The sequence below is a fragment of the Sinocyclocheilus grahami genome, unplaced genomic scaffold (genome assembly GCF_001515645.1).
Source record: "Sinocyclocheilus grahami isolate Dianchi unplaced genomic scaffold, SAMN03320097.WGS_v1.1 scaffold744.1, whole genome shotgun sequence".
Lineage (NCBI taxonomy): Eukaryota > Metazoa > Chordata > Actinopteri > Cypriniformes > Cyprinidae > Sinocyclocheilus > Sinocyclocheilus grahami.
In genome coordinates, this window is record NW_015505923.1 from 398,791 (window position 1) to 425,251 (window position 26,461).

Consider the following 26,461-nt stretch of genomic DNA (forward strand, 5'->3'; position numbering starts at 1 on the left):
ACACACACACACACACACACACACACACACAGACACACACACACACACACACACACACACACACACATCAATAATAATTACAAAACCTATACCCGCTTGTAAATTAATCATTTTGTAGCTTATAGCTCTGTGGTTTCTATGTGCATTGAGTAACTATTCCTATAATGAAAATTGTAATAAGTGTGCAGTTTGTTGAGTGTAGTTCATGATATAGTATGTGTATATACTGTATACCACCTTTCAAAAGTTTGTGGTCAGTAAATCTGATAAAAAAATAATACTTTTAATGTCAGGATGCATTAAACTGATCAAAAGTGACAGTAGAGACATAACTAAACATTTCAATTTCAAATAAATGCTGTTCTTTCTGTAACATGACATATACAGTATGTTATGTTATGAAATACTATAATATGAAGCAGCATAACTGTTTTCAACACTGATAATAACAATAAATGTTTCTTGAGCAGCAAATCATCATATTTTTCTGAAGGTGACACAGAAGACTGGAGTAATTCAGCTTTGCATCACAGGAATAAATTACATTTTACATTACCATTACGTATTAAAATAGAAAAAATATATATTTTAAAAAGTGTAGAAATACTTCACAATATTACTGTTTTTATTGTATTTTTGATCAAATAAATGCAATCTTGGTGAGCATAAGAGACTTCTTTTAAAAACTCTTACCGACACCAAACTTTTAAAAAAGTACCATACTGAGTGTGCAGTCTATAATTCTGGACACAATATTAACTTACACAATTCTAATAAAACTAACTGATAATATTAATTAAATATATAATACATTAGCCTAACATGAGATTAGAGACATTCTCTAAATGTTGTACTCATCACTGGACTGAGTGTGTGTGTGGTTCATGTTAGGTGTGTAGCTGATAAAGTAAGCAGAACCCATGTGCTGATACACTGCTGAGTTAAACTGTGGCAGAGTCCTACAAAAGCCACATTGCCCTCAGGTCTGTAAACATAGCCCCATTTCTGTACTCTCTCTCTCACACACACACATCTCTAAACCTGATCCAAAGCACTGTGTGTTTTGTGGGCTGAAACAGGAAACATGAGCTCTATAGTTGAACAGAAACCCGCCCACTGTGGCTAGACAGGAATGTGTGTGTGTGTGTGTGTGGAGATCTGTTGAAGAGTCTGTCCATCATTATACCACTGTGATCAGCTCCAGGTCCTTCAGGTATGTCCTCTCAGTACACAGCAGCTCTTTAGCAATGCAGTATGCATTATCAGCGGGACAGTTCTGCACAAACACACACAATACAATACAAGTCATCAGCACAATATGACACTTCATAAAAACTGACATTAACTCTTTCCCTGCCAAACACGGAATTTTCCACACTCTCGCTGTTATACGCTAAGGGGCGCTATTACGCATCTCCTGAATGAATAAAGTGCAGATCAAAAACACAGACCAGGAAGACACAGAAACGAGCGATCTCACATGTAAGCATATGCATATGAAAAATAATGCCATCATCGACACTAACCGCATATAAATGAAAACTGCCTAATGTTACAGAGTGAAATTTCAGTCCAGAAAGTGGTAAAGGCCTGTGCAAGCTATGGGAGTACTGATGGAAGCCATCTACTGCATCTTTGCTTTGATAACATTACTGAATATGATCCAGATGTATTTGATAAAAATGCAATTTTCTCAGCTTTTTGCTCAAAATGTTGCTTTTTTATGAAACTGACCCACATTCAAGTGTTGATAAAAAAAACAATGCTTGAAGCTAGAATAAAACAGTTGTTTTTTTTTAAGTAAAGTGTCTGATCTTTATTTTGATGTATTGCATGTTCAAAATATTCTGTTTTAAGTTTTAGTGAAAATTTGCAAAAACGTTGGCGGTGACTGGTAACTTTTTTCAAAAACACTGGCGGGGAAAGAGTTAAACGTGTATACTACAGTTGAGTAATAGAGATGGTTTATTATGCATATAAACACAATAAAGCCACACTGGCATTTATTTTAAATGCATGTATGCTAATGTAATTTTAATATACTTTAAATTGTAATTTATTCCTTTGTTGCAAAGCTGTATTTTCAGCATCATTACTCCAGTCTTCAGTGTCACATGATCCTTCAGAAATCATTCTAAAATGCTAAATTCTAAAATTCTGATTCTCAACATTGGGCTGCTATGGTACCATGCAACAATTCCTAATGCTTTTGAGACCTATTGACTGTACAGTCAAAGCCTTTCGTCCACAGATCTCACCTTCCTCCTGTTGTCCTCCTCGTCATCAGTGCGTATGGCACCAGTGTCATTCAGCATGGGTGAGATGAGAGGAGACGGCGTCGCTCCTCTACAGTCATCAGCGTGACCGTTAACTAAAGCACACGTCACCTCTGAGAACGACAGACAGGCACAGATGAAAATCATGAGCACAGATCTGAGGCAGATTCCCTTTATATTTATCGTTTCGGTATGTGATGTGTGCATTTAGACTTCACTTTCACTTATTTTAGCATGCAAAAATGCAACAATACCAAAAAAAAAGTACTAAAATACCATGGTACTGCCATGTTTCTTTTGAATATTAACCATGGGAGTAGCATGCTATTTTTGGAAGTACCATGTGAATACCATAGTACAGTGATCATACTATACAACACCGAGATTTTGATAAATACCATGCTGTACCATGGTATTGCCATTGTACTTTCGGTACGGCAGTAACAGTTCTTGTGTCTAAATGGGTAAAATAAATAAATAAACAAAGTCATAAATAATTGATAAATACTAAGTATGCACGTCTATGTTCATTGTTCCTCTAGTCTAGTGCACTTCCCACAAATCTCTACTCCTACAGGAGGTTTTTCTCAGTACTTGCCCAAATCCACCTCGTGTGTTTTCTTTTGAGTAGTGCAGTCATGATAAATAAAGCAGGTGTGAGTGCAGCCCGACACAGACAACAACACAAAGCAGTCTTAATGACATACAGTATACACTAGCAGTCAAAGCTGTGAACACGTTTCTCATGATCCTAAACAATTTAAACTAAACCCTTGAAATAGACAAGTTGGGCCCCTGTGTGAAAAAGGAAGTACACTTCAGCATACTTTTAAAAGGAGTACTACTTAGTATGGAAATAATATACTTAAGTGCGAACTCACTGCAATGTTTTCAGAAACATTTCATTTAACTACGATTAAATGAAAATGTATCATAGTTTAAATTGATATAATACAAGGAGATAAACTTAACATTGTTTTCACTTAAGTACATCTTTATATGTAATTTCATAATTACTTCTGTTCTATTGTCTTTATAATATGGTTAAAGTGAGTGTACCGACAAGCATTTGTAGTCAACTTAAATATGCTTACGTTATTTCTATTTCTAACTTGTATGTCATGTAATTAAAAATATTTGTAATTACACATTTGTAATGATAAAGTTGCAATTCAGTACATTTAAAAGATATTAACTTTAAATGTAATCTCAACAATACAGTTACAATTATAACCAAGTGCTTCACGTGTGCTTTAAGTGTACTTCATTAAAGCACAACAAAAATTATTAAAACATAATGATTTAAAATGTAAACTTTACTTTATTTAATTTGACATTCTGTACTTTTAAAAAGTGTACTTAAGTGTGTTAAGAGGCAAAGTTAAGAAAGTTTGCTCTCTTTAAGTACACTTAAGAGCCATCTTACTTTATTGATATTACATTATCTATCTGCAAGTACAGGTTTTTTATTTTTTCAAAATATACTTTCAGATTTTAAGTACACTACAAGTGCACATTCAATACAATTAAGGGCAGAAAGAGAAAGAAAAGCATCAACAAGTCGCCGGCAGTTTATACAGTTTAAAGTTAGTTGAGTGATAGCTGGATAAGAAGCTCAAACTTGAAAAAGTGGAAAACTGTAATAATAAGGAACGTGTCCAATCTTGTAAATGGCAGTGTATTTATAGCACAAACTACTCCATGTACACAACAACATATGCAAACAATATAAACAATTCACACTTACAGACATTCATACAATGTGAACTAATGCATGTATACTGCACTTTATATACATACATGTGTGGACAGATAGCGAGACATGCGCTGTGCAGCCATAGACAGCGGGGAGGGGGTGGGAATGAGTGAGAGGGAAGGTTGGATCATGAAAAATATGAGCATTATAAGCTTTAAAAAACAATTCCGGAGTCTTCAAAGGCCAACTGTAACTTTATTGACACTAGTGCACAAAATACATTGTTAAAAAGTCTATGTGGTTAATAAAGAGCAGCAGAACCAAAAGTCATTGAGAAGGAACAGGCAGGGAACATCAGAACAGAGATTAAGCTTGAACAGTGCTGAATGAGAGAGACAGAGGAAGAGAGGGAACGACTATGTTCAGAATAGTAACTACCATACTAGCTGTGCAGTCTATGTAGTTTGGTTACATGCAGTATGTACGGTTTCCCAGTGTGATAAAAGAACTAGACGTACTGATTGTTTGATCAGACTAAAACAATAAACAATCAAATGTTTCATTTTCATTTTCTAAATGTAGGCCACTTAAACGTGCATTGTTGTTAGGGTAAGTTTCAACAGTATAACTTACTGTTATTTGAAATGTTTGTTGCATAGTTCATTCTTCAAATACTTATTTTTTTTAAACGTGCGTGAAGTATACAGTGTGTAGTGTGCAGCAAACAGTACACTAGTATTCCATTCTGAACACAGCCAAGGTGTGAGAAAGATCATCAGCATGTCATTCACACAAATGAACAGCAGGTGACGTCATTTTTTTTAGGCCATCAAGTTGATTTCTAAACAATCCTGGTGTGTAATTTGATCATTGTGTGAACAAACAAAAGAAGATCAGTCATGTCACAGACATTCATTAACTACCATACTAGCTGTGCAGTCTATGTAGTTTGGTTACATGCAGTATGTACGGTTTCCCAGTGTGATAAAAGAACTAGACGTACTGATTGTTTGATCAGACTAAAACAATAAACAATCAAATGTTTCATTTTCATTTTCTAAATGTAGGCCACTTAAACGTGCATTGTTGTTAGGGTAAGTTTCAACAGTATAACTTACTGTTATTTGAAATGTTTGTTGCATAGTTCATTCTTCAAATACTTATTTTTTTAAAACGTGCGTGAAGTATACAGTGTGTAGTGTGCAGCAAACAGTACACTAGTATTCCATTCTGAACACAGCCAAGGTGTGAGAAAGATCATCAGCATGTCATTCACACAAATGAACAGCAGGTGACGTCATTTTTTTAGGCCATCAAGTTGATTTCTAAACAATCCTGGTGTGTAATTTGATCATTGTGTGAACAAACAAAAGAAGATCAGTCATGTCACAGACATTCATAAGGATATTCAAATTTCCATGTGTGAAAATTTCCCAGAATGCACTGCCTTTCAGCTTTCATTGAAATAGAACAGAACAGCCATATGACGGGAGAGCATGCAGCCCAGCATTTAAAAACACCATTAGTTACAAATTCATTTAAATGCCAGCAGAAAACATAACAAGCATTTATTGATCATAAATGACAACAATGACAAGCTCAAGCGGTTTCAGAAGAAAAATAAATAAATGGGGCAGAAAAGAAAAGGTACAAAACAATAGTGAATATCAGCCAATAGTGCAGTGACATCAAAGCTAAGTGAGAAATCAGGCAGGGATTAGAAACACATGTGCTACATGGCATTATCACATTTCCATAGATCTTTTTTCCGGGAAAATACTTCAACAGGTATGCAATTTTTATTAAAATATCAAAAACCCTATTTGAAATGCCCTTTCCAATCCCTGCTGAAGGATAACAGGTAAACCCATGTGCAAGGTAAGGTAGAGGTGCTCAGAGAGGGAGAGAGAGTGAAACACAGTGAGACGCAGACACATGCTGTGACACTTTCTCTCTATAGACTGAACCATCATATAGCTTAAAGGGACAATTCTGTCATTACCTACTCACCCTCGTGTCATTCCAAACCCACGGAGACCATGTTGTGTTCCATGGAGGGACGAAAAAGTCATACAGATTTGAAATGACATGAAGGTGAGTATACAATGACAGCATCTTCATTTCATAAACTGAAATCTCTTACTGACAAATACATTCATCACAATAGGACAAAACCCCTTATATTCAATATGCTTACATTCAAATCTAGCTAATAAAACAATCATGCAGGATTTTAAGATACCGTTAAAAATGTCCAGTCTCTGAATCTGCTAATTTCTCATAGTAAACAGAGGCTCAGCCAGAAGGAGAAAAAAAGCCACACAATGAAGACCATGATATGAAGATCTTTAGCCAAAGCTCAGGATGAGTGAATCTTTAAAAATCACACTGTTCTTTAAATTATTATATGAAGAAGCAGCTGTGAGCGCCAGCACAAATGTACAAATGGCAAACTGATGATTAAGAATATTAATGAAGATGAAGTTCTGAAGATCCTGCAGAATTTAGCCCCAATCAAATATACATAATCCAGCTAAACACAATCCCAGCCGAGGAATAAGGGTCTTATGTAGCAAAACGATCGTTTGGATTTTATTAAAAAAAAATGTATATATGTAACAATGATGTCGGATGATTTTGAAGTTGGAGGAGAACATAAGATGGAGTTTTTTGCCCTACCCCACCTTTTCGAACCACAATACACAAATGAAGAGCTAACCACGCGTGACGTTTCCAACGTAATGCTTGAAGTCGTGAACTCGCATCGCAGAGCTAGTGCAAGATGAGCATTTTTTTTGTTGAAAATGACCAATCGTTTGGCTAGATAAGACTATTATTCCTCAGCTGGGATTGTGTAGAGACTTTTGAAGCTGCATTGAAACTGCAATTTGGATCTTGGCCACCACTGTAGTCCACTATATGGAGAAAAATCCTGGAAAGTTTTCCTAAAAAAAACGTTTTTGTCAGAAAAATATCCATATTTCAAACGTAATAAACACTTTTCTATCACTTCCGCTATCTGTCATACGTGGAAGCAGTTCTGGCGGATGACGTAGGACGTCAGCGTTGCGTGATTAGTGACGAACGTGAAGAGAGAACAAAACAAAACGCCGGTCATGAATTAGAAGTACAAACCGAGGATTTGTAAAGAAAAATGTCGGAGGATTTCGATATTAGCCAAGAGGAGACTGGTTTTCCTTTGCTAAAGTATGAAAACTTTGCTTCCTTAAACTCGTGAGACTAGCATATTTCAGAGGCGCGTGCGCGACGCATACTACGTCATCCATATTTTTCTTACAAAAACGCATGGATTCGCTACAGGAGGCCTTTATTCACCCGCCGGAGTGGCACATTTTATTATGGATGCGTGTGCTTTATTTAACGTGTTTTGGACTGTTGAACAGAAACACCCACTGACTGCAATGATAGAGCTTAGAAGTGCCAGGACAATTTTTTATATAACTCCGACTGGATTCGTCTGAAAGAAGAAAGTCATATACACCTAGGATGGCCTGAGGGTGAGTAAAACAAAGGTTAATTTTCATTTTTGGGTGAACTAACCCTTTAATCAAACACCCCTGAACAAGGCGATCAAGATCTTCAGGATTACTAGACAGCTACAGGTAGGGTTGGAGCTAAACTCTGCAGGACAGTGGACCTTGAGGGCCAGAGTTGCCCAGCCTTGTTCTAAAAGTACCACATTTCAACTGTACAGTAGGATTAAAAGTTAGTTTCCTACAGTTATTAAAAAGTGTAAAAGTAATGGTTTGTTCTACCTCAGACTCATTCATATTACAGCCTCACCCTTAACAACCTTTAAAAATTAGAGTGAAACGATGAGTTGACAATGCTGTTGGAGCCCCAGATTCAACTCTAAGACTAAATCTAACCCTAACCCAAACATCTGATGGGTCAACAGGAAAGCTACTCCAGGACCAACTAGTATATGGATCCAGGAACACGTCTTACTTGGCAAAATCACGTTCACATCTACCTGTTATGGCTCCTCGCAGAGTTTCCAACTCAGAGATCTTAAATTTACTCCAGGGAGTGACATCACTCTGAATTCCTGAAGTATTCCAGATTATTGCAGCATCAGAACTGCGAGTAATTAGCATTCTGTGCAGAACTTGGCACCGCAAAAGAACCCACTTGCTCAATACAGAGGCTGGATAAAATCACTTACTGCAAAACTATAGAGTTTTGCCTCGAGAAAGGGAAGGATATCCGCCTTGTCACACAGCTAAGGCCATCTCAGGTTATAGGAAAAGAAAACTCAGTGTGGTATCGCCGAGAAGCACACCGCAATGAGGTTTTTACACTAGCATGCTAGCAGTTAAACACTTGCATCCCTTCCTCATCACTGAGGTTCACACACCCTCCTTCATCGTCGAGCTCATCTAGCTGCAAGCTTCCAAATGAGTACTTGTTTCTGGGGAGGCGGGACGAACTACGGGCAGCTTGGTTTTCAAACCCCAGCGATTGGCTGCAGGAGCCAGTAGACTCTGCCTCTTCTGAGTCACTAGTGTCTGTTCCACTACTGGTGGAGCCGTCAATCATCTGCACAGCCCCGAAGCGACGGTGTGGGGAGCTTGGCTTAAGATTGGCCTTGCCGGGAGGCGTGAGCCCATTGGCCAGCATTCGGCGCTCCAACATGGCCATTCTCTCGGCACGGGAGAGAACGGGAGGGTGTGGCTGATTCGAGACGCGCATGTTTCTTTCTAACTGGCTAACGGTGTTCTGGGACTTGTTTGCTGAACGATTCATAATTGGGGAGCAGCTACTAAATAGTCCCCCTCTTTCCTCCCATCCTGCTTTGGAACTAAAGCTCCGCCCAGTGTATCCATTATACTGGGCGTAGCTTAGGGAGCTGGTCCTGTGAATTGAGGAGGGGACAGGGCTAGAGGTCAGGCTTCGGGTGCCTGTGTGGTGGTTTAAGGAGCTTTTTGTGGCCAACTCTTCCAATAGTGTGCTATGAAGTGGCCCACGTACCCTGCTTCCAAAAAATGGCGACTCGAAAATGTTAGCACTTTGATTTGGAGAGGAGGGGCTTGGGTAGCTGTGGGCGGGGCTTGTGGCTTGGCTTACAGGGGAAAGAGGCGGAGACTCTCTCTGCCTGAACTTGCCCAAGTATCTGTCCTGCTGGTGTGACCGGGGCAAACCAAACCCGGTGCCATAAGCGCTGACGCTGTTGCCATCGCGTGTGTGCGAGTGTGACCTGCTGACCCGACCTCTGACTTCCTGTTCACTAAACTCTGCATCACTGCAGTCAATGTAAGGGATGGATGAGCTGCTGCCTTTAGCTGCATGGGACGCCAGACCTGCTCGATCGACGGGCTGCTGCTTGGCTGCCGGGCTTCTGCTGTCCTCCTGAATAGGGTACGTTTGGTCGCTGCATCCATTGCGCTGAGACGATGTAGAGGAGTTTCCACATGGTCTTATTACCGCAGAATCTTCTGAGCTTACTAAAAATGAGCCCTCCCAGCTCTGCTTGACAGCCTGAGGGAGGAAGAGAGAAGGATATGAGTCTTTCATCAGTACCTGCACATTACAGGTTCCAGAGTACTCTGGGTTCTACATGAGTCATGGGCTACCAATCACTGAATGTAATTGACTTGTCATGAACAGAAGTGCAATTACAAAGGAAGTCTAGGGGCCAGCATTCCAGAAGGTGTAGAAGCAGAAATGTAACCCTGGACCACAAAACCAGTCATAAGGGTAATTTTTTTTTAAATTGAGCTGAATAAATAAGCTTTCCATTGGTGCATGGTTTATTAGGATAGGACAATATTTGGCCGAGACACAACTATTTGAAAATCTGGAATCTGAGGGTGCAAAAAAAATCAAAATATCGATTGCCTTTAAAGTTATCCAAATTAAGTCCTTAGTAATGCATATTACTAATCAAAAATTAAGTTTTGATACGGTAGGAAATTTACAAAATATGTTTACTTAATATCCTAATAATTTTTGACATAAAAGAAAAATCAATAATTTTGACCCATACAATGTATTGTTGGCTATTGCTACAAATATACCCATGCTACTTATGACTGATTTTGTGGTCCAGGGTCACAAATGTGAGGTTTTTTCCCGAATTAATTTTTTTTATCTATAAACTGTATATATTTTTTAATTGTCCTTTTTTAGGGCGGAACTACTTATCTATGTGGATGAACCTCTGGTAATGCCAGCACGTGGTTAAGGGTGGAATTTGCTCTGTGTGAATAGTAGTTTGCAGATAGTTACATCATGACTCTTTCTGCTATTCTTGCCAGGGCTGGATTATAAACTGGACCACTGGGATCATTGCCCTGCAGTCCATTGATTCAGTCATTCATTTATATTAATTATATTAATCATTTAACAAATTATACTAATTTAAAGGTGCATTCAGTTGTTGTTAGTGTTAGCGTTGCTGTTCTTTGTAAGTATTAATACCTAAATGGTGTTAGACTCTTCACTGTCATCTGTTGCATGGATCTGCATGAGTTTTATGTAAATTACACTAATACTAGTGAGTTTTAGAAAGCGGATTACACAGTAATTAATTCCCTTATTTGTCCAACCAAAAAGAAGCAACTTGGGCATCGCTACACAGGATTTTCTCAGTCAAATGTTTTCACCTTTTTTATAGCATGCTGATGTTTATGATTGTTTTAGTTTTTCTGTCTTCTGGCTTCAGATATTTTCTGCTTCTTCAGCCATACAGCTAATTCTCCTATTGTCTCTGATGGTAAATCATGATAATAGCTCTGTTCCATTGGCTAATTTTTTAAACTACACTATGCTACTATCTACCGAGACAATGGTCAATGAGCGTGAGGCTTTTCTTTGAGGCCATACATAATTAAAGGTGTCATGAGCTGAGAAATCAAAGTTCCCTTGATCTTTCGACATAAGAGGTCATTGTACGATAAAAACATCCTGTAAGTTTCAGGACTCAAAACTTTTTTCATTAGTCAACTTTTACTGAATCTGATCTGCCAAAACGACAGCTTGTGGAATGTTCCACTCTATGATGTAATAGTGTGGATAAGCACCGCCTCCGCAGAAGAAAATCAACGCCTGCTTCTACATCGCTGCCTGTTTAGCCCCGCCCACCGATTCACGCATATAGTGTATACGAGAGAGGCGATGCTGCGAAGACAACAAGACGCTGTGCAGTGCCAAGTTATGGAAAAAAATAGTCTTTGCATTGCCTTCCTTCTGATCCCAAAGTTAGGAAAGAGAGATTGAACTTTATTTTTAAATGAAGCTCCAGACTGCGTCGTTTTACGCAGATTCATTTACAAACAAGGCACGATTCGACGCAGGGTTTTTAGAAAGATTAAAACTAAAAGACGATCCTGTGCCAACTATATTGAATCCGACAGTAATGTCGTAACACACAAGTGTGAGTAACCGTTTTTATTACGTGATCACTATTGCTTTGTCTCTTCTTACAGATAATTTGATATGTACCGAGTATTTATGCATTTTTAACCTAAATTACAGCAGCGTCCATCTGTTAGTGATGTATGCTGTCAAACATACACAACTATTAGCCAATCACAGCAGTGGGCACTGACTTCTGTGTCTACAATTCGCAGTACATATTCAAACAGAGCATTTTGATGAGAGGGGGACAAAACAGACAGAAAAAAGCCTATTTCCTCTAAATTATGATGATATGATTTTTTCATATAAAAATCTTGATTACATTATAAGTGGACTTATACAGTAGAAAATAAGTAAAAAGGCAGGTTATGACCCCTTTAGAAAATTATGAGTACAGTCTTCATTATGTTTTAGTATATATTTCTTATGTATACAACTTTTTAAATTAGCATTAGACCTCTGAATGCATCTTTAATACTTAATTTCATTTATCCGTCCATTTCTAAAATATTTGCTGTTCAACGTAATACCATTATGCAACAAATGCTTTAGAGTGAGCTTAAGTTGTGCTGAACCCAAAATATTCCTCATTAAATATTCCTTGAAAACATTCCTATGTGAAGACACTAACTTGATTTGGCACTTGGTGCTGTGCAGAACGCAGAGGTGACAGACTGCTGTTGTACTGCACTCGACTATGTTTCCTGAAAGACAGAACAAGAAACACACGAATAATGAACCACACAGCCTTACGAGTTTCTACACTAATTAAATCTTAAAGGAATAGCAGTGCAGAAATGCTGACTTTCCATTCATTAAAATAACAGATCAGGCTCACCTATCAAAGGGCAGTTTTTTAAACTCATTTTCCTTCACATAATCTATCACCTGCCTCTGTGTCCGACCACTGCAGAGAAGAGGTGGTAATTAGTCCAACTGGATTACATAACATTTTGACAAGAGCAAAATAATACACTACAGTTAAAATTAAAGTCAAGTACTTGACATGTTCTTCAAAATAATTCTTCAGAATTATTAAAACATAATGATTGTACTCTCTTTAAGTACACTTAAGTTGCCTTTTATTTAATTAACATTACATTACCTGCAAGTACAGTTGAAAAAATACTTTTAGATTTGAATACACTACAAGTGCACATGCAATACAGTTAAGTGCACTTCTTTTCACAAGGGTTCACACTTCACCTGCAGACAAATCCACACTTATAAATGTTACCAAAAGGATTTAATCAGGTTTAGCACCTGAACCTGAAGGAAGAGCCCCTGCTGAACAGCACCGGTTTGGGTTTGGGTCTGGGCTCCTCAAAGAGCCTGAAGAAGGCGTGATACTCCACACAGATCTTCCAAAACATTTTACAGCAGTCCCGACTCGCCATCAAAAACTCCAGAGTATCTTGATTAACATTCTGCTACAGGACGAGACAGACAGAGACTCCACGTTACAATTCAACATGATAAATGAGAGCTTAATATACTACATGAAACTCACACTAGGGTCTGCTCTTAGTTTGATAAGGAACCTCCTTCTCTTGAAGCTCAGCTTGCGGATTTTAGACCAGTTGAAGTTGTTGATCCTGTTGTGTCCCTGAGTAAAACACAACTCATGTCATGCTGTTGTTCATGCATGCCTGTGTGTGTGTGTGTGTGTGTGAGAGAGAGTGTGTGTGTGATTGCATGCACCTGAAACACGAGGACGCCGCCGTGTGCTACAGCCAGACTGAGTTTGGTTCCTTCTCTGTCTTTAACAGGATGGAGTCGGATGCTGTACATCTCCAACCTGCACGCCACCTCCAGCAACCGGTAATCTGACTCTGCTGGCATCTGTCCACTTATATACACACACAAACACAAGTTATAACACTGCCTGGTGTTTTGCTATACTGTACTTTAAAGGTTAGCTCATTTTGTCTTAAATTGCTGAACAAATTGTTGAAAATTACTTCCAGATGAAAATGCATATTCAACCCTGTTGAAAAAAACAGCATATGCTGGTTAGGTATGTTTTGAAGCATGGTCCTTAGTTGGTCCCGAGCTGGGTATGAGCTGGTCCTGAGCAGGAGCTAGTTGCATATGACCATTTTAGTTTATAACCAGCTTAAACCAGCTCATGACCAACTAAGGACCAGCTTAAACCAGCAAACCAGCTGCCATGCTTCAAAACATACCTAACCATCATATGCTGTTTTTTTCAACAGGGAAATCAAATAGATGTCGGCGATCTACTGTAAGATCCCAAACAGTGAGCCTTAAGTGTTTTGTTTGGGAGACTCACATGTGTTTATGGTGGAACTCCATGATTTTGTCCATCAGGGCCATCTGGTCAGGGATGTAGTTGGTGTTAAGTAGATGCTGTCTACACTGAGTTTCCTCAAAATCCCCAATCTCGGCTAAATAAACACACACACAGCTTCACTATGCGTAAATGACTTGACAGTGATAGAAGACAGAGACAGAAAAAGAGATATAGAAGGAACAGGATGTATAAAAATATTAACATACATGTCCATGGCTTTATAACCTTTTACTGAATGATTGTCCGGTTGGATTACAGCATGCGTTAGTTGCCCTTATGTGTTATACTATATGGCACTTTAAATGAATAGGGAACAAACTGTATTCAATTTTTTAAGAAACAGATAACTATGTTCTTTAGAAATAGGATTATTGATATAAGATAAACTATTATCTAACATAAAATAGCAATAGGTAGTTTTAGACATAATTCATTAAATTCAATCACTATAGAAAAATGTTATAATAACAATACATATCACATAATATTTGACCTACTGAGTTCGAAACATTTCTGAAAACAGTCAACCTGTTGCATTAATACAGAATTAAACAGTTGTGTATATGTATACAGGTGTATATGGGCTATTTTATACCTTTTAGTGCAGCTCATCCAATCATATTTTAGAGTCTGAAATATCTGTTTTAGTTAAGGCTAACTAGCCTAGCAAAAAAGTAATATATTTAAAATACATTTATTTCATACTAAGTATAGTTAAAATCTATTAATATATTAACTGATACATCGCTCGAAACTTACTGATATAAAAATTATAATTCAACTTATATGGAGTATTTCTTTATTGCACAATGGACATTTCTTAATATTAAGCCTAAAATGTGTTTTAATGTCACTATTGATGAGGACTGTATGATCTTTGAATAATTTCGGTCTTTAAATACAAGATATTTAAAGTGTACCTGAAGTATACTTGCAGTAGTTCCACTTTAGCACAATCAAATATACTTCAGTATGTCTTTAGTTGGACTTCAGCACTGCTTCCGCACAATTAAAACGCATTAAGTACAAAACAAGTTGTTCCAATTTAGCAGACTTTAAGTATATCAGTTTAGTATACTAAAAGTACAATTTCAGGGTATTTTTATTAAGTACATAAATACGTAAATGTATTTGTAGTATACTTAACATGAAAGAGATGTATTTCAAACACATTTTAGTATATTAAAGGGGTCATATGATGCGATTTAAACTTTTCCTTTCTCTTTGGAGTGCTACAAGCTCTTGGTGCATAAAGAAGATCTGTTGCAAAGACTAAAGTCTCAAATCCAAAGAGATATTCTTTATAAAAGTTAAGAGTCAACCACACCTACCTAAAACGGCTCGTTCTAACACGCCCCCACATATTTACGTCACGATGTGGGAAGATTTGCATAACGCCGCCCAAATGTTCACACAAAGAAAGGCGGCGTAACTTTTATTCTCGCTGTAGTATTGTTGCTGCCGTGTGCTTCGTCGTGAAAGTGAAACTACTTTGTTTGGTCTTCCAAAAGAGGACGATATCTGCTTCATCATGCCTGGAGCTGATCCGTGCTGGTCGCTGAGGAAATACTACAACTTTGCGCTGTGGATCGCCGGATCGGCTTTCACCGTGGATGAAGCGGAGTCCAGCCCGGGGTCATGACATGTTGTTGCCGCAAGCCCTCCGGACGCTCCTTCATCGAATCCGCCAGCTGCGCTCTTCTCAAGCCTGCCGGCCGCCGCTCACTCTAGCCCTCTGGCCATTCCTCACCCTAGCCCCCGGCCTCTGCTCACTCAAGCCCACAGTGTGTGATTTGTTGTGAAAGCGAAACTACTTTGTTGGCCTTCCAAAGGAGGACACGACTAGAAATCAGTGGTTAAGTTGTATTTACAACATTGTTCCAGAACAGTTCAACCCAAATATTCAGATGTGTGCAACGCATTTTATGGGGGACTGTTTCCTGATCCTGGTAGAGTAGACTGCAATGCTGGCTGTTCTGACTCACAGAGTGTAAGTAAGTTTCCATATTTAAAGGATTTGCCACTGATGATTCAAACGTGAGTTTTGAGCAGTGTAGAGTAGCGCTTGTTGTTTGTCATTTCTCCGATCACAAATGCAGACATGTGTGACGAGAGGGGCGGGGCCGAGAGCCGTGGCAATTACTCCCGCCCCTCTCGTGACAACATGGTTTTATGTTTACGCGGTGCGATGCAACGTGTAAAAAGACAGTATAAGTTGTTATAATCTGTAATTATGTCCCCACTGGATGCAACAAATGCCTCGTTTATAATGGGTTTTAATGTTTTTGTCTCGTCACTCCGGCCTGACAGGGCATCACAGTATGGTAGGGGCGTAACATTTCCGTCACACGCTTGAGGAATTCGGCCAATCATAACGCACTGGATAGCTGGCCAATCAGAGCACACATCGCTTTTCAGACCGATGAGCTTTGTAAAAACACTTTGAGCTTTGTAAAAATTGACGCGTTTCAGAAAGGTGGGGCATAGAGGAGAAACAATAATGTACAGTATGTGGAAAATAATGTGTTTTTTGAACCTTAAACCGCATAAACACATTTCATTACACCAAATACACACAATAATGTTCTTTTTAGCAACATCATATGACCTAAATTTCACTAGGTGAAAGTCACTAGGTCACTAGGTGACTATGGTTTAAATTTCTCTAGGGTGGTTAAGGCTGCATCACTTTAATAAACAGACACAGTCACAGTCAGCATAACTCACACTGGATGATATGAGAGACCAAAAGAGCAGCGCTGGCATCGCTACACGTGAGGCGTCCGCTGGCCAGATCCTGCCTCACCTGCAGCGCAAACAAGTACCTGAGAGAAAACAGGCATACAAGCACATGTGAGAGACACATGAAAGCCTCAGTGAATGAGCTGAGGGCGAGTGGAGGGATGGCCTCACCTGGTCAGCTCCTCCAACAGCAGCGAATTATCAGGGGGGAAGAATTTCACAACAAACCGAAGGACGGTGTGCTTGGGCCCTGGACACACACACACACACACACACAGGTTTGTTTTTATGGTTTATGGGGACTCTCCATAGGCGTAATGGTTTTTATACTGTACAGACTGTATATTCTATTGCCCTTTACCAACCCTACCCCTAAACCTACCCCTCACAGGAAACTTTCTGCATTTTTAGATTTTCAAAAAAACTCATTCTGAATTATTTATAAGCCTTTTGAATTACGGGGACACTGAAAATGTCCTCATAAATCACCTTCTCGTTGTAATACCTATGTCATACCCATGTTATTATACAAATTTGTGTCCTCATAAACCACATAAACATGCACACACACACAGCAGTGAGGCCTCTTACGTGTGATCTGCTTTCTAATGGGCTTTAGTAAATCCAACCAAACCTGTGGAGTAGAGCACACAGCAGAGATGAGTCTGACTGACACACAGATCTTTAAAAAGGCCTTGTACAACACAGCCTCAGCTTACATAAACACAGCGCAACAACTACATTTCATAAACTCACTGACATATTCACAACAACTATTTTGTGTTTAGATCATTGAGCTCCTACAGCAGCAAAAATCAACTTGTTTAATTATATGGGTCAGAGAAATGGTGGAAAATGGCCCTAAAAATGGATTATGATTGTATTTGGTGTAAAAAAAAAAAATCTGACTTACCATTTTTCTGTGATGGCTCTGGAACTCTAGGCCAAAGTAATCCCCCTCAATAAGGTTCAGATGCAAGCAGACCATCTCGAACAGAACCCGGCCCGATGCTCGATGCTGTTAACAGCAAAACACACAGATGATTTACTAGTTAGAACGAATTAGTCTTGATGTCAAAACCCCTTAAACTCTTTTGCTTCTGAATCTAGTTGTTAAGTTTATGGTTTAGGGATCTAGAATAAGGTCATGCAGAATAAGGCATTAATATGTGCTTTATAAGTACTAATAAACAGCCAATTTGCTAGTAATATGCATGCTAATAAGCAACTAGTTAATAGCGAATAGTAATACCAAGCAGACTTCTTTTTCATTAGGAAAAATCAGCATCCTAAAAAGATGCAAAGTTGTAAATCTGTCTGTTCACACTCAGTGCAAAAAGGTTGCATGATGTGTCAAAATTACAATCAGAACATGTCTAGAATTTTTGGCCAATGAGATCTGATGGACCTGTGTACTAGTGCAACACAAGAAATCAACACCAAATGACCCACAAAGCATCTTGTTGCTCGTCGTCAAATATTTAGGACAGAAACACAGAATGGATAGAATTTATTGCTTGTTAGAATCTGTCCTGACTGACTACCCAAACAATACTCTGACATCATCAGTACAACATTTAGCCCCGCCCCCTTCGGAGGAATCACAAGTCTGAGCAAATATCTGCAGCAATGACAGTGAGATCTGAAACATTCCATCCCGATGAACATTCCATCTGGTTCCCATGGAAGATCGCACAGTTGCCATGGTTATCATAACCAGGGGGCAAGATTAGTAACTCCTCATCTCACTGCATAGAGACACATCATAAAGACAGTGACAGAAAGTGGTAAAAAAAGACAGAGGTCATAATTACTAAAGAAAAGTCACAAGGGAAAGACCATCAGATAGGAAAGCTGAACACAATAGTAGAAGAGGGTGGAAAACAAAGAGATAGTTCTTAAAATAGCTGCCTGGCTATTATTATTCAGGTCCTTGTAGGCAAAAACAACACATACAAAAATTAAAGGGGTCATATGATGTGATTTCAATGTTTCCTTTCTCTTTGGAGTGTTACAAGCTCTTGGTGCATAAAGAAGATCTGTAAAGTTGCAAAGACTAAAGTCTCAAATCCAAAGAGATATTCTTTATAAAAGTTAAGAGTCAACCACGCCTACCTAAAACGGCTCGTTCTAACACGCCCCCACATATCTACATCACTATGTGGGAAGATTTGCATAACGCCGCCCAAATGTTCACGCAAAGAAAGAAAGCGTAACTTTTATTCTCGCTGTAGTATTGTTGTTGCCGCCGCCATGTCGTGAAGACGCTGTGTGATTCGTTGTGAAAGCGAAACTACTTTGTTTGGTCTTCCAAAAGAGGACGATATCCTCTATTTTGTTTTAATGTTTTTGTCTCGTTGCTCCGGCCGGACAGGGCATCAACAGTATGTGAGGGGCGTAACATTTCCGTCACACGCTTGAGGTATTCGGCCAATCACAACGCACTGGATAGCTGGCCAATCAGAGCACACCTCGCTTTTCAGACTGATGAGCTTTGTAAAAATCAACGCGTTTCAGAAAGGCGGGGCATAGAGGAGAAACAATAATGTACAGTATGTGGAAAATAATGTGTTTTTTTACTTTAAACCGCATAAACACATTTCATTACACCAAATACACAAAATAATGTTATTTTTAGCAGCATCATATGACTCCTTTAAAGATCTCATGAAATGGCTTCCCCTAGTGAAAGGAAGTACACTTCAGCATATTTAAAAAACTGGATAGCATAAATAATATACTTTAAAAGAACAAATGTAATGTTTTAAATTTCAGACAATTAAATGTATGTTAACTGCAAATGTAAAATCAAATATATGTAAAATTAAATATCACACTACAGTTAAAATTATAAGCAGGGACTACATCTGCTTTAGTATGTTAGTCAACACATCAAAATAAGTGTACTTCTGTAAAGCATGGCAGAAGATTTTTAAAACGTGATTTGAAATGTACTTTAAACCTTTTCATTTGGCATAATGACAAAGTGCACTTTATAACGGTTTACTTAAGTATCATGAAAGTGTGTTCTTTTGAAGTACTCTTAAGTTGACTTAGTATATATACTACTATATATATATATATATATATATATAAAGCAAACTTTCAAGATTATAAGTACACTACAAGTCCACATTCAATACAATTAAGTACACTTATTTTACACAAGTGTTGACAAGCACAGTTTTCATGTAATGATGTATTTCCTGTTGAAAGGAATTTGATTTGTTACTTGTTATTGCTAGCCAACTGTTTTATTAGTGGAAGGTTTTTTTCTTTATAGACAGCATTTGATTGGATAAACATTGGAATACACTCCTGAATCATTATCAGTCTGAAAATCCGGAAGAGAAAGACTGTGAATTTCAAATGTGTATTTGCAAAAAACAAATTTACACTAGCACATAGATGACATTAATGCAAGACATGGATTAAAAGCCGCAATATTTAAACCTTTTTTAGTCACAGTGTTATGTTTTTGGCCAAGAAAGATAAATGCACACATCCGTTCGTCTGTCTCTCTCTTTGTCTTTCACTCTACAAACAGAACTGACCCATTATATCTAGTTAACATGAGCCAAGTCAATTACTGAGAGGTCACAAGACAACAGAAGCAGGTGAAAATGCCACAGACATGTGTGTGTGTGTGTGTGTGTGTGTGTGTGTGTGTGTGTGTGTGTGTGTGTGTGAGTGTGTGTAGTCTATTCATTAACTCAGCCCTGCAGAAACCAGTGTTCAGTCAGTGGAAAATCACCCTGAAACATTTGTTCAGTCCTCTTGGTTTGCAAGATCTGAGATATTTTCCAAAGAGAATCGTGTACAGACACACAAACAGCAAATGGTCTGATATAGTCACTGCTCTATTGTGTCAGGAGGACAGATTGTCTTTGCCATGCTTGCATCTGCCTTAAAGATATGTCATTATAGATCACATCACACACATGCAATTCTCCCCTCTCCCCACACACACACACATGAAAAATACAATGCTAATGCAACACTGTTGAAACTAATGAAATACATAAACATGATACAGCAATTGCAACTACATATTTAAAAAGAAAACCTTAATAAATGAGTAATTGTGCCACAACATTGATTGGACAAAATGATGAAATCAACCTGTGAATGGATTAAAGTCGAGTCTGCATATTCATCTGCTAGACAAAGTATTTTAGCAGTAAAACATTGTTTCACATTATTAAGAAAACATTATTTTCTTTCCTTTTAAATACAGTCCATTAATGAATCAATTTCAGTAATATTAGTATTAAGAAAGTAATTTGGATTCCATGATGGTTTTAAAGGATTCACTCTAAGTTTGTTTATCTGCACACTGAGTCAAAAGATCATAAAGAATATAGTTTTTTGTCAGATTTGGAGCATTTTTAACTAGTGAGGATACCCTCACAAGGGCTCCCTTGTGAAAAAGAAGTACACTTAATTATATTGTATGTTCACTTCAAATCAAATCTTAAACGTATTTATGAAAAAAAAAACTGTACTTGCAGATAATATAATATTAATGATATAAAAGGTGACTGAAGTGTACTAATGGATCCAATATAATAATAAATAAATAATAATATAAAAAATGAATGATACCTTAAATTATGTGGATCAAGGGGGATTTGTGCTATCCCTGCTGAAAAGGCTAGGTTAAAGCGGCATGGATTTTCATGCTAGTCCAAGCTAATGTATTCATTTTTCTGATGAAGCTTGTTGACAAAGCCTTTCTGGTGTAGTTAAGATGCCTAGTAGAATCCAACAACACACAACATACGGTATATACCAGTGACTACCAATACTTTTCCAGCAAGATATACTTTTTAAAGCTAGTTTAAAATGTTGCCATGAACACACACATTGTACAAATCAACTATTGCAAAGATCCCCAGGAAATATCTGTTATGTATGTAATGTTGGTAGAAAGTATGTCAGAAGGTCAAAACTAAAGGGGTCAATATCACCATAGAGTGCCTTTCAACCCTCACAAACCCTCAAAATGTTGGTTTTAGTTTCCCATTCGCTTTATGTCATGTCATAAATAGTAAAGACTCAAGTATTATAGAAACATATTAGCTGAGCTCACACACATTATTTTAAGATAATTATGGGCCATTATTCGAAGCATAAACCATAAGATATGTCCACCCTGTTGTGGACAAATATATTACTGTTAAATATGTTTTCATAGCAAAATTAAGATGCGAATGATATTTTCTGAAAGGTATGATGTCCCTTTCCTAAACAGGGTTATTTGTTTGCTTTCAAATTATAAATACATAAAAGATTTTATGTAATCCATGTGTTTTTAAAGAAACTTATACAATTTGCACATGTATTTTTTCTTATTTGGAGAAAACTGTGATATTTGGATGCAGTTTTTTGTTTGCATGGTATTGGCCCCACACCTAGCTATTGAACACACTGGGTTATATAGATATGATTGAATTATTATTTAAAATATTATAGTAAAATATCAAGATGACAGGGTGGACCAGCACATGACGGGGTGGACACATAAAGCAGAACACACAAAGCATGACAAAATATGACAACGAAACATTTATTCAACTTCGAAAAAAATTATAATATAATAATAATAAATAATATAATTACATCCTCAATCACATTGATATACCCCTGCCCATTCATTTTAGTTTTTAGCAATATTAGCTACAAATTAATGCTATGTCCACCCTGTCATGTGTATGTCCACCCTATCGAGTCTAAGTGGCCGACAGGGTGGACATTTTGAGCCTTCAATTAGCATATTAGCTTACAACAAACTGTGACTAGCTGAATAGTTAGTCTTGGCTGTTGAAGAGAATGTGGTATATTTAAACGTACTTATTTTGAAAATACTGTATTCTAATCACTTCTGGCATATTGTATGCCGAGTTGCCGACAGGGTGGACATGTTAAGGTTTGGCAAAGCAAGTAAGCAAACTCAGATGAAGAAAATTTGTCAATTGAAAAGTCACCAACTTGCTCACCTCAGCGGTTGAAATTCCCGCCACTGAAGAGACAAAAAATCTGTTGTCCTGATGTTACTAAAGGGGATGGCCTTTTCTTAAAGGGGCGGATTCCCCAATACGACAGGGTGGACAACCATTCAAGGGACATGGACAAACTCTTCTTTTTTATTAAATAAAAATATTGTTTTTATTACCAAATGATCAATACACTCAAATTGAGTAATCTCGTATTTAACAAAATATTAATAGGAGAACAACATTTTTTAATTGTATGATTTGACAATATTCTATCATTCAAATTTAATGAGCAGTGCATGGGACATAGCAAAATAACATGCATCCTCTTACACAAAACAAAAAAAAATCTAGAAAATGTATCTAAAGTAATGCTTTTGTTATAAATATAAATACTTATATAACACACCCTTTCATAGTCATTTATATGTTAAGTTATCATGGTAAATGAGTTATGTACAGGACACCAAAAGGCACCCTACAGTGATATTGACCCAAAGAATGTGAGATAATTGCTGGATTTTCACATCAAATTATACTGTGCAAAGCAAACAGATAGTCAGAATGACTGTGGTCAAAAACAAGATACATTGCTTTCATCACGGCCCATGAGATGATCTTTGTGTTTCAGAGAATGACAGAGAAAACAAAGAGAGAGAGGAACGTTAGTCCTTCCCTGAAACATGACCAAATCAACACAATAAAACTGTGTCAATACTATATTTCACTCCAAACACTTTATAAGGATGCAGACTTCACTCTTGCTCCACACAGCTGGCATCATATTTAAATTCACAAAAAACAGTTAACCAGCTGTTTGAAATTACTCAACTTCTTGCTTAACTAACAGCATGAATTTACAGCTGAATTACATAACCACCCCAAAATTGTAGAAGAAGGCATAAAAATGGACAGAAGAAGTGTCCTTATTAGTTTTCATCACTGCAATCTGTTAAAGGGATAGTTCACCCAAAAATGAAAATTTGACGTTTATCTGCTTACCCTCAGGGTTTATATCGTTTTTTACCTCTGATTCACTGCAATGTCTGAACAGTCCTGAGCGCGTTCTGAGCGCATTCTCAACAGCCGGCGCGTGACGCGTCTTCTTCTTCTTCTTGCTTTACGGAGGATTGCAGTCTTATAAGTGCCTATCTCTCAAATGGACCATTGACACTCTATCTACAATCTCAATTAGGAGTGGCAATGGTCCACTTGAGAGATAGGTGGCGGTAATGCACTTATAAGACTGCACTTATATAAGACTGTAAAGCAAGAAGAAGAAGACGCGTCACGCTGTTGAGAAATGCGCTCAGAACGTGCTCAGAACAGTTCGGACATTGCAGTGAATCAGAGGGAAAAAGCAATATAAATACTGTTCAGTTTCTCGCACAGACTGATCGTTTCGTGTCTTTTCACATCAATGTATCGTCACGAGCCGCAGGGTTTGATTTGGTTTTGTTTGTGTATGTTTTTTTTTACTCTCAATGCCATGATTCCCATTCACTTCCATTATAAGACTGACAGACTGCAACGATTTGAGTTAAAAATCTTTGTTTGTGTTCTACTGAAGAAACAAAGTCACCTACATCTTGGATGCCCTGGGGGTAAGCAGATAAACATCAAATTTTCATTTTTGGGTGAACTATTCCTTTAATTGCTTCATTAATAACTGCAGCTGTAACAGTCTATATTTTTATGCAAATTTTTAACCATTTTCATTTCACAAAACTGAGTCCTAAGGCCCGTATTTCCAACTTCTCCATATATTAGATAAAATGCATCAAGCCTGTTAGCATCAAAACTCCCCCTATTAAACTATTAAAACAATGTACTACATAATGCGCCATTAATCATGATGTCAGCTGCAGCCTTTCAGCAAATTAACTCAAGAAAGTGGCCTATCAGCGCTCATTTTTTCATCTAATTCAGCGTGTCTCTAGTAAAACATGACAGTACTATTTTAACATCAAAAGACGGTTTGCGCTGGTGCAAGCTGTTAGTAAATCTGGACCTAAAAGTGCTTTTCTGACAGCTGCTTCTTTAAGATTTTATCTCACCTACGTGTGAGTGTATGAATAGGGTTGTATTTGCTGGCAAGATATCCTAGTTTCACATCTAAAATGTGTAGCTCCTCACCAGCGAGATAAAGGTCCGTAAGAAGAGACACTGAAAGTTTGTGTGGATGTGTGTCAGTGACCTGATTTATCTTTTTCAGTGCTGAGGTAAAGATGAAATAATACAATTCACAATACACTGTTTTGACGTCTGAGAATAACTTGGTTCATTTAAGATATTTGCATGAGTGTAAATGGACAAACAATGCTGCACTTTACTCTGAAACCAGCAGTGCTTATTTTTATTTGCCAGGCTTGATGGTTTACTGTTTGAAAATGTTATTATATATAAATATTGACAGTTATTCTTGTTTTGAAGTCATATTGGTCCAAAACAGGCCTAAGAAAACTAGGGCTGTGTATTGGCATGAATTGGGTGATACAATACGTATCAAAAATCACAATTTATCACAATGTATATTGCAAAAAGAGAAAAAGAAGGATAGAACGAGAGAGAGAGAAAAACCACACACTGATACTAATGGAGTCAGTATGATGTGTCAGTTATTATGACTCAGACCAGTGTTTATTCAGCTCATCATTACATTAACTGACATACTGATCGAGTCAGAATAACACTCTCTTCAGGGACTTTATCCTCTTCACTCAGACAGAGAGCTTGAGCTCTAACACAAACACAGCACACATGATCAATAATCAACACACACTTTAGTCAAGGGTGATCCTTCATGCTGGGAATCTCACTGGCACAATGACTGAGCAAAAAACATGTCATGCACAAGACAGTATATGGCAGTCATTACTATTAAACAGCCAAAACACGGTACTTTATGTAATTTTTGACTGTACTAAAGCATAAAAATGCCATAATATGTTTACAGATATTTAGGAAACATGCTAGGTTCACACTTGTTTCTCAAAAAAGCAATGCTGCAAGCCAGTTGTTCTACTTTGAAATGTGTGTTCCGTGTCAAAATGTCTGTTTTTGTTTTGCTCTGTGTGACTCCGCCCATTGCCAGTTTACCCAACACCATGGGTTGCCAGATGGTGGAAAACTCAGCATATGAACTGGGCCAGAGTTCGGAGATTCTACCCGACCTAAAAAGCCTCGGCATCCATTTAAAAAGCTCTATGACCAGAGGCATATTAAAACGCAACTCATCAACCTGCAGTGTAAAACTCTTTGCCTTCCATTAGAATTCCATGGCTGCCATGACTTTTTGTATAGGCAAGCATACCTGAAATCTAGATACATCAAAACCCACATCACATACACTACCGTTCAAAAGTCTGGACTCAGTAAGATTTTTACTGACTGTAAAAATAATATTAATGCTTTTTTTATTCAGCAAGGATGCTGTAACGGGGCTGACGAGACGTGAGACGTGTGGATCCATCTGCAAGCTTTTATTAAGAGACGTGGTATATGGCGGGCAAAAACACAAGAATAGTCCTAGGGCTAGCATAGGTCACCGATCGGCAGACAGAATAACAGGGGTGAGACGAGAGGTAAAAATCCAGGAAAACAGGCAAAGATCAGAAACCGCAAAAACAGGCAAGGCAAAACAAGGAAACCACGGCGACTCGGAAAGGGGTACAGGCTAAACAATACTCAACAGAGAAAGGTGGTTAGAGTGGGTGTTATATAGTGAGTGAGGTGATTAGAAACAGCTGTGTGCAATGAGTGCAATCAGGGCAGTGTGCAAATCGTGCAAAGATTGATGGGTGCTATGCAACAGTTTGTGTTGTTCGAGAGTCAATGTAATGGAAAGGGTGACCTCTGGTGGTGAATAAACGGAAGTCCATGGACCGAATTCATGACAGATGCATTAAATTACATTAAATACTGAAAAAAAAGTATTACAGTTTTTGAAAATGTAGCTTTGATATCGCATGAATATATTACATTTTAAAATATACCGAATAGATTGCAGTTATTTTAAAATACAATATTATTTCATAGTATTACTGTGTTTGTTGTA

At 37.8% G+C, this 26,461-nt stretch overlaps 1 protein-coding gene across 1 annotated transcript in view; it reads right to left on the bottom strand.

The window, feature by feature from the left end:
- Positions 1 to 26,461, bottom strand: part of LOC107560802 (FERM, RhoGEF and pleckstrin domain-containing protein 1-like) — a 39,315-nt gene that overhangs the window by 9,192 nt on the left and 3,662 nt on the right. Inside the window, exons 2-16 of the mRNA XM_016245069.1 lie at positions 17,322 to 17,426; positions 17,000 to 17,042; positions 16,580 to 16,658; positions 16,394 to 16,491; positions 13,646 to 13,760; positions 13,054 to 13,201; positions 12,863 to 12,958; positions 12,616 to 12,779; positions 12,191 to 12,259; positions 11,984 to 12,056; positions 8,303 to 9,471; positions 7,967 to 8,073; positions 2,259 to 2,389; positions 1,187 to 1,276; positions 694 to 703 (exon numbers count right to left, since the gene is read on the bottom strand). Coding sequence (XP_016100555.1) covers positions 694 to 703; positions 1,187 to 1,276; positions 2,259 to 2,389; positions 7,967 to 8,073; positions 8,303 to 9,471; positions 11,984 to 12,056; positions 12,191 to 12,259; positions 12,616 to 12,779; positions 12,863 to 12,958; positions 13,054 to 13,201; positions 13,646 to 13,760; positions 16,394 to 16,491; positions 16,580 to 16,658; positions 17,000 to 17,042; positions 17,322 to 17,426 — 2,497 coding nt within the window. The remainder of the gene's footprint in view (positions 1 to 693; positions 704 to 1,186; positions 1,277 to 2,258; positions 2,390 to 7,966; positions 8,074 to 8,302; positions 9,472 to 11,983; positions 12,057 to 12,190; positions 12,260 to 12,615; positions 12,780 to 12,862; positions 12,959 to 13,053; positions 13,202 to 13,645; positions 13,761 to 16,393; positions 16,492 to 16,579; positions 16,659 to 16,999; positions 17,043 to 17,321; positions 17,427 to 26,461) is intronic.